General features: G+C 19.0%; 3 protein-coding genes across 3 annotated transcripts, besides 33 other annotated features; all 3 read right to left on the bottom strand. All coding sequences in view use genetic code 6, as the record gives it.

Annotated features, from left to right (window-relative positions):
• Positions 1–1,014: 1,014 nt before the first annotated feature.
• Positions 1,015–1,048: a microsatellite.
• Positions 1,023–1,047: a microsatellite.
• A 53-nt stretch (positions 1,049–1,101) lies between the features above and the next one.
• Positions 1,102–1,165: a microsatellite.
• Positions 1,166–1,194: 29 nt separating this feature from the next.
• Positions 1,195–1,263: a microsatellite.
• A 164-nt stretch (positions 1,264–1,427) lies between these two features.
• IMG5_185080 (protein kinase domain protein) lies at positions 1,428–3,629 on the bottom strand (the record flags this gene model as incomplete). Its single annotated transcript, XM_004027302.1, has 4 exons — positions 1,428–1,556; positions 1,603–1,687; positions 1,739–1,907; positions 2,072–3,629. The coding sequence occupies 4 exons, from the start codon at positions 3,627–3,629 to the stop codon at positions 1,428–1,430; spliced, it is 1,941 nt and encodes a 646-aa protein (XP_004027351.1).
• Positions 1,944–2,017: a microsatellite.
• Positions 1,944–2,020: a microsatellite.
• Positions 2,590–2,645: a microsatellite.
• Positions 3,559–3,601: a microsatellite.
• Positions 3,567–3,601: a microsatellite.
• Positions 3,568–3,603: a microsatellite.
• A 2-nt stretch (positions 3,630–3,631) lies between the features above and the next one.
• Positions 3,632–3,658: a microsatellite.
• Positions 3,659–3,950: 292 nt separating this feature from the next.
• Positions 3,951–4,006: a microsatellite.
• A 443-nt stretch (positions 4,007–4,449) lies between these two features.
• Positions 4,450–4,497: a microsatellite.
• Positions 4,498–4,763: 266 nt separating this feature from the next.
• Positions 4,764–4,842: a microsatellite.
• A 319-nt stretch (positions 4,843–5,161) lies between these two features.
• Positions 5,162–5,200: a microsatellite.
• Positions 5,201–5,420: 220 nt separating this feature from the next.
• Positions 5,421–5,473: a microsatellite.
• Positions 5,453–5,507: a microsatellite.
• Positions 5,508–6,129: 622 nt separating this feature from the next.
• Positions 6,130–10,730, bottom strand: IMG5_185070 (hypothetical protein; the record flags this gene model as incomplete). Its single annotated transcript, XM_004027301.1, has 13 exons — positions 6,130–6,250; positions 6,313–6,658; positions 6,921–8,097; positions 8,294–8,305; positions 9,103–9,118; positions 9,189–9,529; positions 9,606–9,714; positions 9,758–9,867; positions 9,921–10,037; positions 10,085–10,162; positions 10,217–10,304; positions 10,398–10,566; positions 10,673–10,730. The coding sequence occupies 13 exons, from the start codon at positions 10,728–10,730 to the stop codon at positions 6,130–6,132; spliced, it is 2,742 nt and encodes a 913-aa protein (XP_004027350.1).
• Positions 8,200–8,225: a microsatellite.
• Positions 8,254–8,290: a microsatellite.
• Positions 8,333–8,416: a microsatellite.
• Positions 8,357–8,445: a microsatellite.
• Positions 10,731–11,110: 380 nt separating the features above from the next.
• Positions 11,111–11,193: a microsatellite.
• Positions 11,194–11,360: 167 nt separating this feature from the next.
• Positions 11,361–11,400: a microsatellite.
• Positions 11,401–12,371: 971 nt separating this feature from the next.
• Positions 12,372–12,420: a microsatellite.
• Positions 12,421–12,509: 89 nt separating this feature from the next.
• On the bottom strand, positions 12,510–17,748 carry IMG5_185060 (hypothetical protein). Its single transcript, XM_004027300.1, has 2 exons — positions 17,208–17,748; positions 12,510–17,148 (listed from the first exon to the last, which is right to left on the bottom strand). Exons 1-2 carry the CDS (start codon positions 17,698–17,700, stop codon positions 12,638–12,640), a joined length of 5,004 nt encoding a protein of 1,667 aa, XP_004027349.1. The 5' UTR covers positions 17,701–17,748; the 3' UTR covers positions 12,510–12,637.
• Positions 14,559–15,938: a microsatellite.
• Positions 17,705–17,753: a microsatellite.
• Positions 17,712–17,755: a microsatellite.
• A 530-nt stretch (positions 17,756–18,285) lies between these two features.
• Positions 18,286–18,323: a microsatellite.
• Positions 18,312–18,354: a microsatellite.
• A 264-nt stretch (positions 18,355–18,618) lies between these two features.
• Positions 18,619–18,659: a microsatellite.
• Positions 18,623–18,657: a microsatellite.
• Positions 18,660–18,728: 69 nt separating the features above from the next.
• Positions 18,729–18,768: a microsatellite.
• A 356-nt stretch (positions 18,769–19,124) lies between these two features.
• Positions 19,125–19,165: a microsatellite.
• Positions 19,166–19,473: the final 308 nt, after the last annotated feature.

The following is a 19,473-nucleotide window of genomic DNA, read 5'->3' as shown; positions in this document are numbered from 1 at the left end:
ATTTATTGCTTTAATAATATCAAAAATTATATTTCATTTATTTAAACTGATTTATATTTTTAAAAAATAAAATATAATTATTAATTTTTAATGTGTTTTTATTTCTGAATTTATTATAATTAAATATAAAATACTAAATAAATATAATATTGATATTAGTTTTAGATATTTTTAAATATTTTTTATTTTCTTGCAAACTAATATAGATTTTCTATTTAAATAATAAATTTTTTGATTGCTATAATGTATTAAGATTGCTTTATATTGTGTAATATTTAAAGTTTAAGTATCCTTGTAGTTTTTATAAGAAAAAATAATAAATTCTAATCTTAAAAAGCAGTATTAAAAAATTCCATATTATTTCTTTGGATTTTATTTCTTTTTTAAATATATAATTTTATATTAAATAAATTTAAATTAATACATAGTAATAAGTCTTTATAAATAAATGAGTCAAAAATTATTAAAGGCTCATACAATTTACATTCTAATTTAAAATATTTTACATTTTTTATATATTTAACATTTAAAAATAAAATAAATATAAATAATTATATTTTATAAAGCATTGTTCTATATTTAAATATATATATAAAATAATAAATATAAATAATTAAGAATAAAAAAAGAAATTATGTGAAATGTTGTTTACAAAATAGAAAGTAATTGAAATATAAATAAATAAAATAATAAGAATAAATGAATTTAAAAAAAAAAAATAAAGAAGAAATTATTTTTTAAATATAAAAAAAAATAAAAAATGTAAATTATTTAATTAAAATATATCTATGTTCAGAGTATTATTCGATAAAAAAGAAAAGGAAATATATTTAATTATATATTTTAAAAAAATAAATTATTTAAAATTCAATCATAGTAATTATTATTGAAAAAAATAATATATAAATATATTTTTTTTTTTATTTAGTAAATAAATGAATATATTTTAAAAATCATATTTATTTATAAAATATTTATATATATATTTAAATTTAAAAATATATATAAAAAAAAAATATTATATATATAATATATAATATATAATATTTATTATTTATTTAAATTTATTTTTTATTCAAAAAATTATTTTATATTTCTAAATTTTATAATCATATAATTTTATCTTATTTTTTATATATTTAATTATTTATCTTTTTTTATATAAAAATTAAATATTATACACACAATTAATTGAAATAATATTATAAAACAATCATTTTTTTTATTTTAAATAATTTATATAAAATATATTTTTTTTCATTTATTATCAACAAAAGACCATCCATTTATGTATAATTATTAATCAAAATTAGATTTTATATTAAAATGATTTTAATCAAAATTAATATTTATCTTTATTTTTCTTTCATGAATAATATGTTTTAATTTTCTTTTTTTTTTTTTTTAATATTATATATTTATTTTTTTCAATTTAAAAATATAAACCTTTATTCAACATCTTTCCAATTAATTTTTTTAAAAAAAGGATGAGCTTTAATTTCTTCAGCATCTCCTTTTCCAGAACCAAGTCTTTTAATAGGATTTCTTTACAAAAGCTTTTTTATTAAATAAAAATAATTATATATATAAATAAACATTTACTGATTTAAGTAATGATCTTGATTCCATTGATAAAAAATCAGGTAATTTAAGTTAAGCATTTTGAATATTATAAAATAATTCATCTCTTTAAAAATATAAAAATAAATATAAAATAATAAAAAAAAAACTATTATACTTATTATGAGAATAATAAGGTGGTATTCCCACAAGTAACTCATAAATAACAACTCCAAGTAAATACCAATCCACAGCTTTTCCATGTCCACATTTTTTGAGCATTTCAGGTGCTAAATAAGCAATTGATCCGCAAAAAGATTTTGCTCCAGTAGCGTTTTCTAGAACACCTTTTAATATAAAATAAATTAAAAACAATATAGGAAATATATATATAAATATATAAATATATAAATATATATATATATATATATATATATATATATTTATTTATATATATTTAAAAAATATTTGAATTATTCCAATTAATAAAATTTTCTTTATAAAAAATAACCTTCTTTAGAAAGACCAAAATCAGTCAAAAGAGCATGTCCTTAATGATCAAGTACTATATTATCAGGTTTAAGGTCTCTAAAAATAATATCTTTTGAATGTAAATGTTCCAAAGCTAATACTATTTCGGCAGAATAATTAAGAACTTGTTATTCGCTTAATTATTTTTCTTTCTAAAGAAGTTCACCTAAATCACCTCCTGGGCAATAATTTAGGATTAAAAAAAGCTTATCTGTATTTTAAAATGCATAAACTAGTTTTACTATGAAAGGATGCTTTATTGAAGATAGTATATTTCGTTCGGTTAATGCATATTTGGTTAAATTATTATTTAATATTTTAGATTTTTATAATACTTTCATGGCATATAATTACATATTATCTCTTTTTTCTACTAAAAAAACTTCACCAAAGCTTCCTTTTCCTATCATTCCAAATATATTAAATGTGTTTATATCAATTTTTTCTTCGGAGAAATTAGAATGAGTAGATATAGACTAAATTTTTTAATTATATAGAATATATATATATATATATATATATATATATATTTATATTTATATTTATATTTATATTACACTTATTTTTTTTTATAAATTTTATATATTCCCTTTTTGAAAAATCTAGTTTAACTTCTTTTATGTTTCTATTATTTTAACTTTTTATTAATTTTCACTTTGGAAGTTCATATATGAAAAAAAATCCTATTTTATATTTTTATTTTCACATAAATCTAATGCTTTTTTTCCCTCATTGTTTACTAAATTATAATTTAAACTAGCTTTTTTTAAAAATATTTGTATTAGTTTTTGATTTCCAGCTATACAAGAGTAATGAAAGGCTGTATTTTATTAAAAATCTTATATGTTTATATCTGCTCCTGCTGTTATTAATATTTGAACTATATCTATGTTTTATTTAATAGTACTTAACATTAAAGGAGTTTAGTTTTGTAAAGATAAAGAGTCTATAATTGCTTCATGAAATAAAAGATGTGAAATTAAGTTTAAATTGTTATTATAAGCTGAATAATGTAAAGCCGTCCAACCATTAAGACTATCTTTGGTGTTTATTTCGGCTTTTTAATCAGCAAGCTTTTTATCTAATAATTATAAACATTTTTCAATATTATTTTGCTTTGAATTTTCGAGAAATTATTAGTTTATTTATCTCTTTTTTTACCACCAATCTACCCAAGCGGTTGTTGTGTATTTTTTTTCTTCTTCTTTTTTTCTTTATATTAACGGATATCGGATATTTATCCTTAATTTTTTATTTTTTTATTCAAATAAATAATTAATACCTGTGTCTTTGTTTTTGATTTAAAACTTAATGTCTGAGTTATAAATTTGAAATGTTTTGTTTAAATTTTAAACTTGTTTTTCTGGATTTATTTAGATTGGTTTACTTGGAAATATTGGAATTTATTGGTTTTTTATTTATGATCCTTCATCTAATATGGAACCGTAAAATGATTCAATTATAGAGTTTTTATCTTTTTTTTTTTTTTTTTAATTTTTTTTTTTTTTTTAACATTTTTATTCGAGAATATTTTGCATTTTTTTTTTTTTTTATTTTTTTTTTTTATAAAAAAATAATAAGTTGATTGAATGATAAAATTGAATCAATATAACAATAAAATATTTAATATATTTTTTGTTTTTTAGTTTGTAACGAATGATTATAAATATTATTTTAAATAATTATAATATAAGAAAAAAAATTATATAAAGTTTTTTAATTAATCCATTTATTTTTGAAATATAATTTTATTATGTTTATAAAAATAAGCGAAAAGCTAATTTGTTTTGTTTTGTTTTTTTTTTTAATTAAGAATTTTATAATAAATAGTAATATTATAGAAAAAAAATTGAAATAATAATAATAATTTTAATTTAAAATAAAAAAATAGACAATTTTAATTAATAAAATAAAATTTCAATATATTTATAAAAAATATTATATATATATATAAATAAAAAAATAAAAATAAAACTTAAAAAAAGAAAAAAACGAGAAAATCTTGTATTTATTTATAATACACACAAAATATTTATTATTATAAAATAAACAGAATTGCTCAAAGAAATATATATAAAATTAATTAAAATTAACAAAAACACAAACTAATTATTATCTTATATTTCGCAATAAAATAATCAATTTTAAAAAATTTATATAAATATTTTTTATAATAATTTAAAATACATGAATAAAAAAATGATATCAATAAACTTTTTAAAATTATAAACTTAATAATAATATTATTTATACTAAAGGGCTGAGAAAGAAAAATTAAAAGTAATAAAATATTATTAATTGAACTTATATAAATATATACTAATACTATAAAGTTAATTAAAAGCTTAAGGATTAAATAAATTTATAAAAACGAGAAATTAAAAATTGAAAAAAATGAAAATTAAAGAAAATAGAAATAATTAAAAACATTTATATTAATGTTATGAAAATAATTATAAGAATATATAAAATACTTAAATTAATAAATATATAAAATACAAAATGCTATAATGTAAAATAATAAACTTAAATTAAAAAATAAAAAAAAATAGTTTATTTAAAAATCACCAAATTATAATTGAAATAAAAATATTTCAATCAAAAAAATAGGCAACTAATAAATTATAATGAAAAAAAATAAAATTAAAAGAAAATTAGTTATATAAAATTATTATATTTATATTATATATATATATATATTTTTTATATATATATATATATATATATATATATATATATATATATATATATTTTTAATTTTTATTTTAAAATTAATTTTTTTTACTCGTATATTAATATTAATATTTTTATTTATATATATTCTTATTTTATTTAAATATATTAATTTTATATATTTATTATAATTTGTACTTATTTATTTATTTTTATTTTTTTAAATGAATTAAAATAAATTCACATTTATAACAAGTATATAAATTTATAATCTGATAATAAAACAAAATGAAATATACATCTAAATCCTAATTTATATAAATAATATAAATTTTTAATTTTTATAAAATTAACAAAAAATTTTTTTAATCTCTATATATTGTAAAAAAGTATTACATAATATTATATTATATTTTCTAATACTATTTATAATTTTATTTTAATACAAAATTTATAATACTTTTTTCTCTGCAAATGTTAAATTATTAGTATTTTATTCATTATTTAAATTAAATATAAAGAGAATAAGATTATCAAATATCTTTTTTGATTTTATTAAAAATCTAAGAAAATAAAAAAGATATATAAAATTTATTATAAAATTATATTTTAATTTTAAAAAATAAACAATTCTTTAATTTTAATGCATTCAGAAGATATTTTTTTTTTTAATATAGTATATAATATGTTTTTATTTTAATATTTATATTTATTTATAAATTAGTTATTTTTATTTGAAATTATAAAAAATTAGTTTATAATAAATATATATATAAAATTATTTAAAATAATAAATAAATGTTATTAATAAAATAAAAATTAATAAATTGTATATATTAAAAAAAAAATCATTTTTTTTCTTTAAATTTATCCATAATTTCTTTCTCTTTATTCCTATTATCATTAACAATTTTTACACTTTTATTTTTTATTTCCAAAAAATCCGGCTACTCCTTTTTTTCCAATAAAACTTAAACAAAAAATTCTCCTAAAATCTCTCTATCTCTAATAACGAATTCTTAATCAAATTTTTTATCTTCAATACAGTCGAAATACCAAGTAAAAGCCGCCAAAGCTTCTGCTCGTGCATATTATTTGAGTGGATGTTCATTATAATCTTAAATTTAAGCTATAAATGAAATAACATTATTACTAACAGTCTAATATGTATTTTATGCCCATTTTAAAAATAATTTGAATTTTCCATCTTTTTCTTCTTATTATTTTTCTTTTTGACTTTATTCTTTAAGGAAATTAGTTATGATTTCTTATTTACTTAATGCTGTTTTTCGAGATACATACATTGTAAAGGCATCAAAAAGTGTAGTATTTGGAAAAACATCGAAAATAACTTTAGCTTTTGTATCATTAATTTTTTAAGTTCTTAAAGAATCCAATGATTTTGTCGCTTGGGATAATATTTTTCCAGCAAAAGGGACAAAAGATAATAAAGACGAAGCTACTGAAGCTGCTGTAGTGGTATTTACTTGAATATTATAGAATTCTTTCTATTTAGAAACTACTGCTATTTATAGTATAGTATTTAACTATTCAATTATTGCATTATAGTATTCTTTTAGGTTTTCATCACGCATTATTATGGCTATTTCGTCCATTTCTTCTCTTTGTCTTTATTGATAAAATTCTGATTTAGCTAATCTTTCGTCTGTTTATTTGGCTCTTTATTACATTTATAGGTTATAGTTTTGCATATTTAGGATTATTTCTTCATATTTTTACATTTTGGATTATATAATTTCCATTTCAAGTTATCTCTTCTCATCGTCTTATTTATTTTCACGGGTTAAGTCCATCATATTGAGAAGTTTTGTTAAAGAATCTACATCGTTTTCTTGTTCGCTTTCGAGAACTTTAAGAATTCCTTATTTAGATTCTAATGATAAATTTTAAGGTATTTTCTTTTACATTTTAGATACTCTTTAAAAACTAGTTATTGCACTCATTGAATTAGCCATCTTTTTTTAATTATATATATATTTATATATTTATTGTCACCTATTTAGAATTCAATTATAGTTCTTCTAGAACCTTTTAAGCTTATTCAAATTTTTCTTAAGCTTCTGTAGGTTAATTAAGTTTAGTTTTCAAAACACCAAAATTACATAATAATTAATGATTATTTTTATCTAAATTACATGCAATCTAGAAATGATTAACTGCATTTTAGAAATCTCCTAATTACGTGAAACAATAACCTAAATCATTATGTACTTTAGCATTGTATACATCATCTTCATTTTCAGTACTTAGACTAGTGTAAAATTTTTCTATAGCTTCTTAGTATTTTTTCTTATCGACTAAAATACAGCCTAGTTAGAAATGTGCGGCTTTTAGAGAAGGGTCTTATTCTAAAGCTTGTAAATATTCGGTTACCGCCTTTTCCATTTCGCCTTTTTAATAAAGGGCCATTCCTTTGTTAAAATAGACTATAGCAAGTTCCTCAAAAACATCCTTATTTTCGCTTTTTAAAACTTATTCATAAAACTAAATGGATTTGTCGAAATTACCTGAATGTAATTCACAGTTTCCTATTGAGAATTTAATCTTTAAATAACTTTAGACTGCATTAGTATTATTTTTCAATAAACTTAAGGCTCTTTCATACTCTTCTTTTGCGTCTTCGTATTGGCCGTTTAGTTCGAACATTTTCGCGTAGTTAAATAAATAATTAGGGTCTCTGTTTAATTCTAAAGCACGCTTATAGTATTCTTTTGCTCCATCGTATTTTCCTAATTTTAAATAACAGTTTCCTATATTAAATAAGATTGCGTCGTCTTATTAATCTGCTTTTAAATAATAGTCTAGAGCCTATTTTGCGTTAGTGGAAATGAAGCCAAGTCTAAATAGAGCTTCTTGCTTTATTTTCTGGTTTGTGGAAGTTTAAGAAACATCCAATAGAAGTTCTTTTGCTTCATTTCTTTTATTTTATTTTATATAAATTAATGCCCTTTCGATTTTTATACGACCTAAATTTTCTATACATTCCCGTTTTGCTTTATCTAACAAATTATGGGCTTCATCATAGTTCTTTTTTTCTGAATATGCACGGGCTAAACCTATATAAGTGTTAGAAAGATCCATTTTTTCATAAGCTTTTAAATCTTATGAAGGCGGATATAATGATATACAAAGCTCGTATACAGGAATTGCTTTAGCATAGCTTCCTTATTCGGAAAGTGTATGGGCTTTTTCACGAACTAAATCGTATTGTTCACCGTCTTGCTTGTCAATTAGGTCTTGGTATATTTATAAGGCTTCATCAAATTTATTTTATAAACGGAGTTCGCGGGCGTACAAATAATTTTCTTCTTGCTATTTTTTATTTATTATAATTTTTTAATTTTGTTATTTTTAATTTTTTTGAAACAGTTAGTTTTTTGTTAACTTTTTAATATATAATTTTTTATTTAAGTGTTTTTTTTTTTTTTTTTTTTTTTTTTAATTCGTTTATATATTTTATTTATTTTTTAAAAAGATTTTTAAGTAAAATAGATTTTAATAAAATTACATTATTTATTATCTATAATTAATTTTTATAAAAAAAAATAATATAAAATAATAAATAAAAAAAAAATACAAAATATATTATAAATTAAATATATAAATAATTAATTAAATAAAATAAAAAATATTTATAACTAATACATAAATATATATATATATATATATTCATATATATTTTTTATTTAAGATTTTTTTTATTTTTATATTTATTAATTTATAATTTTTATGAATTTACAAAAAATATTATATAAATTCGAAATCTCAATATAAATATTATAATAACAATTAATTTATATCTATGTAAATATTTAAATCTTTTAATTTTTTTTTTTTTTTAATTTATTATAAAAAATTTATATTTTAAATAAGATATTATATGTGTTTATTTATTTTTAGTATTTTTTTTTTAAATTAATATTCATATATAAGTTTATAGATTTATTTCAAATTAATTAATCTATTATATATTCCTTATTTAGCTTTTGCTAAATTTATTTGAATATTTAGTATATTTATATCCTATCCTCCTACTATTTTTTGTATATAAATAAATTTAAATGAGATATAAAATTAGAAACGATTTAAATTTAATTAAATAAAAAAATATTTAATTAAAATTACTCTATGTAAAAAATTCGAAATAATTAAGGATTAATCTAATAATTAAAAGATATAGAAAAATGAATTTTTTATTTTTTGTTAAAAAAAAAAAGTATATATTTTTATATTTTTATTCATTATTTTATATCAAACATTAAATAAATTATTTTTTCTATTATTTTTCATTTTTATTTTTAAAATTATTTTCTTAACTCTTTGTCCTAACGATCTATTTTTTCAACTTCAATTTTTAATCTAATAATATATTAGTATGAATAAACATATAATAATTCTTTTACTTTTCTGCTAATTCATATTATCCTTATTCGATTAAATTTCTGTCTTTTCTTATTTAAGCATCAGAAAATAATTCGAATCCATTATATTACCATTAATCTTCCTATTCATCTATTTTCCATAATATTTAATTGTCAAATTAAATATATTCAAGCCAATTTCCATAACCTTCAGAAATAGTTGCTTTCATTACCTCTTAATATTCACCCATTTATTATTATTTATATATTTACACATCGAAATCATCTGGTCTTTTTTTTTACCTGCAGTCCTACTTTTTTCCCATAAATAAATTTCCTATTCTACCTATTCCATTTTAAATCATTTATACTCCTCCTTAGATCTGTTATTATTTTGTTTTATTTTTTTAAATAAAGAATAAATACATATTGAATAGTTTTTTTAATAAATATATATACTTCATATCCAAATTATATTTCTGCATATAATTTTGTTTTCTTATTTATTACTTTGAATGTATCATATAAATATAAAACTCTCTCACCCATTAATATTCCTTCTATTACACTTTTTTATTTATAAATTTAAATATACATTTAATAAATCAAACATTTTGGGATATTCACATTCATATTAATTTCCATTCCCAAAGTCAATTATTTTCTTACCTTATGTTTCTCCGTATAAAGTATTAAGAGATTTAGATAAAGTTACTTTTGTCTAAATAATTTTTATTTAGTTATTTTATATACTTAATATCTATTATATATTACCTAATGTGAACCATATATTTTATATTCATTATTTGGGCCTATTATTTAATAAACAGCTACTGGGGGAGAACTAGATATGCATTCTGCATAGTAATTAGAGCCATTTGGCTTAGATAGCTAAATATATTTATGTATACATAAAAAAAAAATGAAATAATTTATACATGGCATGTTTCTCCTGTTACATTATCTAAAGGAGCTTTTGTATATAACATTGTAGATGCAACATGTTAACTTGCAATCTTTGAAATAATAAATAATTTTAATTATTACTAATAATTGTTTTATTTCTTTACTATGTGTGTAACTACTTATTGCATTTACAAAAGCGGATTGTCTGAATTTTATGCGGCAATTTATAAATGTTTCTAGAAATAGAAATCACTAATAATAATATATATATATATAAATAATATTTATTAACTCTATCTTTATAATTTTTTTTTTTTTTTTAATAATTTATAATATTTTTATCACTTTGATAGAATTTCCATATATGTTAAATGTTTTGATAAAGCTACTGGCTTTGAAATTCCCATTAAGTCTTTTAGCTCTCCTTTCAATAACTTTTAACCCATTTATTTTATAACACTATTGACTATATCTCTTGCTTTTGTGTCTTTTACATAACTCATGTGAAATCCTCCTATTTCATTTTGTTATTTTTTAATAAATTAGCATTAATGATTTTTTTATATTTTAATAATTTTTTTTTAAAAAAAGACTATCTATTGCTTTTTTAAAAATAATACCTTTTGCGTATGCATTTTTATGTCTAGGATATTACTTGTTTATATCAAACTTTTCCATAAAGTATTTAATTTTATTTTTTAAAATAGTTTTACAAAAATAAAAATATATTGTTAAAATTTTTAATTATAAATATTATACAAATAATATTTTATATTTAGTAAATTTAAGAAACAAATTTTGAATAATATTATTTAAAGTTTATTTTAAAAAGATTGTATTTGATATATCTTTTTGACACAAAATATATTATTTAGTTTATTAAAATAATATATGCTTAAAAATATTGTATTATTAAAAAGTAAAACTTGATTGGGTTTTTTAATAGTTTATAAATAAAAAAATAGATTAATTTTTTTATTTTTAACTATTAAAAAAGGAGAAAAAGCTCTACTTTTTCATAATACAATAGCAATAAAATATATATATGCTTGCTTAAATATTAATTACATTTTTATTTATGTATTTTTGTTATTAAAATTTATATTTCTTTATATATATGTTATTAATAATTCTTTATTTAATAAATTAAATATATATTTAATAAATTTGTATCTATAAAAATCATTAATTTTATATTTTTATTTGAAAATATGTAATAAATATATTTATCATTTATTTTTATTTGATGATATTAATATTTAAATTATTAAATTATTTTTTAATCTTTTTATTCTTCTTAAAATTATAAATTATTTTAATTAAATAATTATTTATAAATTAGATAATTGAAAATTAAACAGAAGGCATATTCATTTTAATAAGGAATATAAAAAAGCATTGAGATGTTTCCTATTTTAATTATATTTGAGTTTATAATATATTTAAGATACATTTAAAAAGTTTAAATTATAGTAATAAAAAAAAAAACATAATAATTATTATTATTTAAATTTTTTTTCATAAAAAAATATAATAGCTTGAAATGAACGTATATAATTAGGAGATAAAGTCAAAATATTGGTTAATTATTAATTTTTTTTATTATCAAAATTTCTTTATTTTTTATATTACTTGATTGTTTATAAAAGCGTTAAATCTTTTTAAATTAAAATTTTACTTTTTTTTATCATTTATTTATAAGATATTATTTATTATTATTTTACTAATGTATTATATCTTCTTGATTATTATTTGAGATATTCAAAATAAATCAATTTATTTTAGTTTATTATAAATATTATGTTTATCTATTTTTTCAATTTTTTATTTATAAATTAGCATATATAACTAAAACTATATTTTATATTCTCTTTTTTTGTTTATGAATTAATTTTTATTTTATACTTTTAGATGTACATGATATATTTTTTTATGAGTTATAAAGGAAAATTTTTTTTTCTGAGTTTTAAGTAATAATATATTTTTAATTATAAATATGAGTTAAAAATATTTAAGAAAAATAATAAATAAATTAAATAAATTAAATATATTTATTAATATGATTTGATAATTAAATATTTATAAATATATATATATATATAAATAATAATTTTACTTATTTTATATTTTTAATGTTATATACAATAAAATATAAGTTTTTATAATTCTTTATTAAAATAAAGATTTCTTTATATTTTTCGAAATTATTTTGTTAATTTATTTTTTTATTTTTCAAAAAAGTTAATATTTCTTTCAAATTAAAAAACTTATTAAATGTTTATTCGTATAATCAAATTTATAAATAAATTCATTTAAAATTTCTAATATATTACTATTAAATTCTATTATTAATATTTTAATTCTAATTTCAAAATTTAATAAATAATTAGTTATTTAAATTTTTTTAAATAAGGTTTAATATTTAAATTAAAATTTTACTTTAATTTTTTTAGAAAATTTATATAATATATATTATAAAAAATAGTAATTATTAAAACTTTTTTTTTAAAAATATATTAAAATCAAAAATATATATAATTTAACTTTATAAACTTTTTAACTATATATAAATATATTTCTCAAATTCATATTAATAAACAAACTAATAATCCTAAAACAGTGAAAATTAAATTAAATCCGAAAGAAGATTTTTCATTATCACTTTAAGCACTTACAGTATTTTTTGATTACAATACTTATGTTCTGAACATTGAAGTAATAAGTTCAGTATTAGTACTTTCTACCAATCCTCTTAATCTAGAATCTGGATTAAGAGATATTTTCAATTAAACTTCAACTCTTGCATTTATTTGGGGTTAGAATAATAAAATATTAACATCTACTGATCCAGGTTGCTATCTAATAGTCCAGTATTATGAATTTTTTTCATAATTATAAATACCTCTATCATCAACGAATTTAACTGAAACAACAGTTAAGAATTTTTTATAAGTATTATCTACAAATTAAATTCTTACATACATATGATCACCAACAATATAGGAAGGTATAATATTTTCAGGTAGGAAATCTACGCAACTTTAATCTTTACAAACAGAACCTTTAACATCTAAATCAGCAACAATAATACATTATTATCCTTTATCGCAACCTTCAGTGATTTATTTGGAGACATCTAAATGGAATACTTCTACTTAATCTCTATTTGTAAATACTCTCATTTCAAATTTATGTTATCTAATAGTAGCATTAGAATTAGAAAATTCGATAGCAAAACAAAGTCTTTAATAAATAGTTCTAGTATCAATTTTATATTCAGCATTAAGATCATATAAATCTATGAGAGGAATTTTTATTTTAGTTTAAGTAGAGTTAATAATGGATAAATACTTAAGATCTAAAGGCTTGTAATTTAAGCAATCAGTAGCGATAAAAACTTATGTTTTTAATTCTTTTTAACAGTCAGCACTTAATTCGACTGAAAGTCTTCTGAAATCATAATGAATTGCATCAACTACAAAAGTGTTATTTTATTCGTCTTTTTATAATGAACAGTTAGATACAACAACCATGTTTACGATTTAATTGAATAATTACCAATCACAAACTGGGATTGGTACAGATTATGGAACTGATTTACATTACCATGAGGAATCAGGTTTTAATACAAATTAGGGTGTTTGGCATGCACAGTAATCTTATTATATCATTACAGCCATTGAAGGTTCTCTACATCTAGTACATATGGCACAACTTGCACATTCTTTACTGATTTTATCACAGTGACAACTTGGGTGACATTTAGAGGGTTAGCAAGATTTTCTATCATCTGTTAAGGAATTACCAGGTGGACAATCAACACAAATATTTGAATTAGGTAAGCATTTTTCACATGTTTTACTACAAAGAGTAGGTACATCAGATTTGTCACACGATTCAATTAATCCAGTGAATTCGTTAATTTTTGTAATAGTATCTTGTGGACAGATACATATTGATTTACCTAGAGCATCTTAACCTAAAACGGCACCTACACTAGCACAATCTTAAATATTGGTTTCACATCCAGTTCCATCAGAATTTAATGATTGATCAGGAGGACAATTGCAAGAAGTAGAACCAGGATTAATTTAGAAAGGGTATTTACAAATACATTTCAAGGAATCAGTGGGGTCATTCATTTGTCTTTGGGTACAATTTCTATAGCATTTCATTTCTATTTTATTAAGAGTAGAATCTTCAGGGCATTTGCATTAAGTATCGTCATTAGGATTTGGTATAAGATTATTTAGACATTTTACACAAAAATCATCATTATCTCTGCATGACAAACAACTTTCGTTGCATTTAGGAATTGGTCTACAGACAAGTGTACTAGTAACTCCTTTACGAACTGGTACAAAGTCAGAAATGCAAAAGCATTACCTACCTAAAAGTTATGTATTTGCTCCTGGGCAATTACATCTTCCATTTACTAATTAAGTGTTGTTAGGGCATGAACATAATCCAGTTAAAGTATTTAAAATTTGACCACCAAGGCAAATACATTATTTAGGATTACTTGGGTTTACTATTTATCCTTCAGCACATTAATTACAATTATCTCCGTTTTCATTTAATACTAATCCGGAAGGGCATTTACATATAGTATCATCTTCTGGATCAAATTCAAGATTTCCTTTACATTTGTTACATTTATCATCATCTTTAACACAAGAGAAACAACTTTCATTACACTTAGGAATTGGTCTACAGACTAGTGTTTTAGTAGCTCCTTTACGAACAGGTGCATACTATTATTTGCAGACACATACTTTGTTCTAGAGAAGAGTATTAGCTCCTGGGCATCCGCATATACCATTTACTAATTAGGTATTGTTTGGGCAAACACATTTTCCAGTGTTAGAATCTAAAACTAAATCATTTGAACATATGCATTATTTAGGATTGCTTGGGTTTACTATTTATCCTTCAGCACATTAATTACAATTATCTCCGTTTTCATTTAATACTAATCCGGAAGGGCATTTACATATAGTATCATCTTCTGGATCAAATTCAAGATTTCCTTTACATTTGTTACATTTATCATCATCTTTAACACAAGAGAAACAACTTTCATTACACTTAGGAATTGGTCTACAGACTAGTGTTTTAGTAGCTCCTTTACGAACAGGTACATACTATTATTTGCAGACACATACTTTGTTCTAGAGAAGAGTATTAGCTCCTGGGCATCCGCATATACCATTTACTAATTAGGTATTGTTTGGGCAAACACATTTTCCAGTGTTAGAATCTAAAACTAAATCATTTGGACATATGCATTATTTAGGATTGCTTGGGTTTACTATTTATCCTTCAGCACATTAATTACAATTATCTCCGTTTTCATTTAATACTAATCCGGAAGGGCATTTACATATAGTATCATCTTCTGGATCAAATTCAAGATTTCCTTTACATTTGTTACATTTATCATCATCTTTAACACAAGAGAAACAACTTTCATTACACTTAGGAATTGGTCTACAGACTAGTGTTTTAGTAGCTCCTTTACGAACAGGTACATACTATTATTTGCAGACACATACTTTGTTCTAGAGAAGAGTATTAGCTCCTGGGCATCCGCATATACCATTTACTAATTAGGTATTGTTTGGGCAAACACATTTTCCAGTGTTAGAATCTAAAACTAAATCATTTGGACATATGCATTTTTTAGGATTGCTTGGGTTTACTATTTATCCTTCAGCACATTAATTACAATTATCTCCTTTTTCATTTAATACTAATCCGGAAGGGCATTTACATATAGTATCATCTTCTGAATCAAATTCAAGATTTCCTTTACATTTGTTACATTTATCATCATCTTTAACACAAGAGAAACAACTTTCATTACACTTAGGAATTGGTCTACAGTTTAATATAGTTAAATCACCTTTACGCACTGGTACAAATCCACTCTAGCAAACACAAATTTTTCCTTACATTATAGTATTATTACCTGTGCATCCGCATTAATTAGAACCTATTAACCAGGATAATCCTTGAGGACATATACATTTATTTCTTTCAGTATTCCATATAGAATTAGCATTACATCCTACACAAGTTCTTAAATCGTTTGGTAAAATAATATAATTTTCAGGGCATTTACTACACTAAATTAATTTACCATTTTCATCAAAATTTTAAGCGTAATCTCCTTATGGACAGATACATTCTTATTTTTTAGGATTTCTAATTAAACCGTCAGGACATTCACATTAATCTGCTACAGATAATGAAGCGATCAAGTTTGAAGGACAACTTAAACATTTTTTAGTTAGTGATTAATATTACATATCACTAGGACAGACACAGTCTTTTCTATTTATTAAAATTAAATTATTTTAGCATCCTATACATTTAGTTTAAGTATCGTTAGATGCTGTATTTTTAGGACATTAAGAGCAAGAAATTAATATATTGTTTGTTTTTTGCAAAATAAATTCCCCTGTTAATGAACATACGCATGAATTTTAATCATTATTTAAGACTAAGTTTAAGTCTTTGGAGCATCCACATTTGGTTTTATCTATGAGTTTAGTATTTCCTGGACAAATACATGAAGCAGTTACAGTGTCGGGAATTTGATTTCCAGGGCATTTTTCAGGATAACAGTTCAATTTAAAAGTATTATCTAATGAAGGGTTAGGAACCCATCCAGAACTACATACACATTTTGATTTATCATTATTTAATTCAGTGTGACTTCCTAAGCAATCACATTAGTTTTTACTTGATGACCATTATGTATTATTAGGACAAGCACATGATCCATCAGTTTATCTTGTTTAGCCACCTAGGCAAGGAACTTAATCATAAGTACATGTTATGTCTAAATTTTTAATACCCCAAAATGCTTCATCTCCTAAACTTTTTGCTTTAAATTTACCTTAGAATTAGAGATAATAAGTTGATTTTTTTGGAATATATGTGAAGGGTTTTATAAAAATTTTAAAAGCAGTTAAAGTTCTGAAATATACACTGTCATAGCATTTTCTTGCAGGTGTAACAAGTGCACCTGTAATTGGATCTTTTTATACAGCATTTTTACTTACGTAACTTGCACAATCAAACGAATTAACTTTTTTAATAAATTAATATAAGTATAAATATTTATATATATATATATATATATATTACTTTATTAAAGACCAGAATCTTCATCAAGGTATATATAGAATACATCATTAGTTCTATATCCTTAAAGATATAAATCAAACTAAACAGTACATTTTGAAGGTAAATTATTTCTACTTGAGGTGATTTTTCTTCTTATAATTGTATCTGTGTCAAATCTTTATTAAAGACCAAAAATGTATTCATAATTATCTCTAGTTTTCCATTCATTCTCGTCAAAATCTTCTTAATCTAAATTCATATTATTAGATTATACATAAATTTCCTCTTTACTGCATTAAGAGTAAAATGGAACTTTTGTAACTTCATCATCAAAATCGTTATTATTAATTTTATAATATTAAGGAACATTAAGTTTATTTTTGATTTCCCATGCGTCATTGACTTAACTAATGTTATTTGTTGTGAAATCTTAACATTCTTTTACATCATCAGTAAATGCAAATTATAATAAGGTAATTAAAAATAATGTTTTTATCATATTTTTGTTTATCATTATATTTTATTTTTATTTTTTTATTTTTTGTTTTTTATTTATTGTTTTTATTTATGAATATTATTATAAAAAAAAATATTTGCATATATAATTAAGGTTAACAATTATTATTCCATTAATAAATTAAAATAGCAAAAATATACAAAAAGTTAATTTATAATATAAATATATTTTTACGTTTATTTAGTTTATATAATTATTTCTATTTTATTAAAATATTTTTAATAAATTTTAAATTTATTTTAATTTTTTTTTATTTATTAAAAATAATTATTTTTCTAAAAATTAATTAAAAACAAAATTTAAATTAAGATAATTGTTTAAAATTTTTTAAAATAAATGATTTAATCTATACATTGATTCTTAAACAATGTTTTTGCTTTTTAGAAATTTAAAATAAGATTTTAAATCTAAATAAAAATTATATAATTTATTTATTATGTCTGAAAAAACTTAATAAATTAGATTTTATTCTAAAAAAACGTATTTTTACAAAATATTAAATAATTATTAATTAAATATCAAAAATTATAAAAAAAAAAAAAAACTAAAAAATATAATAATTATAAAATTATTTGCGTTTTTAAATATAATAATAAAATATAATATTAAATATATATATTTATATAATTAATAATTTATAAAATATAATAAATAAAAAAAAAATTAAAAACTAATTATATATAAAAAAAAAAATATATAATTTATATTTATTATTATTTATAATGTATTAATATAATTTTTTATTTATATAATATATTCCTTATTATTTTACAAAAACAATAAAAATTAATTTTTATTATTTTAAATATAAAATTGTAATAAAGTATAAAAATCTTATAAAAACAAAAGGCTAAATATTTTTTTTTTATTAAATTATTTATATAAAATATTTATTGATAAAAATAAGTGAATTAATATAAAATTATATAAATTATAAATTAATATAAATTTAAAATAAATCATTTTATATATTATATAATTAATTGTTTAAAATATTTATTAATTTTTTTTTTTTTTTTTTATATTAATAATAATAATAATAATCAAAAATAATAATAAAAATAAATTATATTTTTTTTTGTATAAAAACTTATTTTTTATGTAATTTATTTTTTAATTGATTAATTACTCAAGATAATAATATAGCAAAATATTAAATTATATTTTTTAATATTTATTTCTTATTTTACATAATAAAGAAATAACATATACATAGTTATTAAATGACATTAATCTTTTAATATTTTTATTTATTATCATTTTGTATAATTAATTGTTATTATGATTAATTAGAGTATTAAGGCAATTTAGCAATACTTAATGATTTTAATTTCGATAAAAATGTTCTATAAAGCGAAAAACCTTGGATTATAAATATTTTTAGAAGATGTGACAATTGTAAGAAGCTTTAAAGCGAATGGGATATCATTTAAAAAAATATAGATATTAATTAAATAAATATCGGATAATTTGATTCGGCAATAAATAAAAATATTCCATAATAATTTGGTTTTACAAAATATCCTAATATAATTTATTTTAGATAAAATTCTAAAAGCTATTAATAAGGTAAATTTTTAATAAAAAAATTAAGGAACTAATTATAATTATATAATTAAAAAAGGAGTTATTTATTAAGGAGAAAAAACATCGAAAAGTATACAAGATTGGGTCCTAAATTAAATAAAAAATGAATTATGAATATAATTAAATTATAAGAAAAATAATAGAAAATATTTTTATTACATATAAACAAAAAAAAATATCTTT

The sequence above is a fragment of the Ichthyophthirius multifiliis genome (assembly GCF_000220395.1).
Source record: "Ichthyophthirius multifiliis unplaced genomic scaffold scaff_1120509251340, whole genome shotgun sequence".
Lineage (NCBI taxonomy): Eukaryota > Ciliophora > Oligohymenophorea > Hymenostomatida > Ichthyophthirius > Ichthyophthirius multifiliis.
The sequence above is the reverse complement of the archived record's forward strand: the minus strand, read 5'-3'. Positions and strand labels throughout refer to the sequence as shown.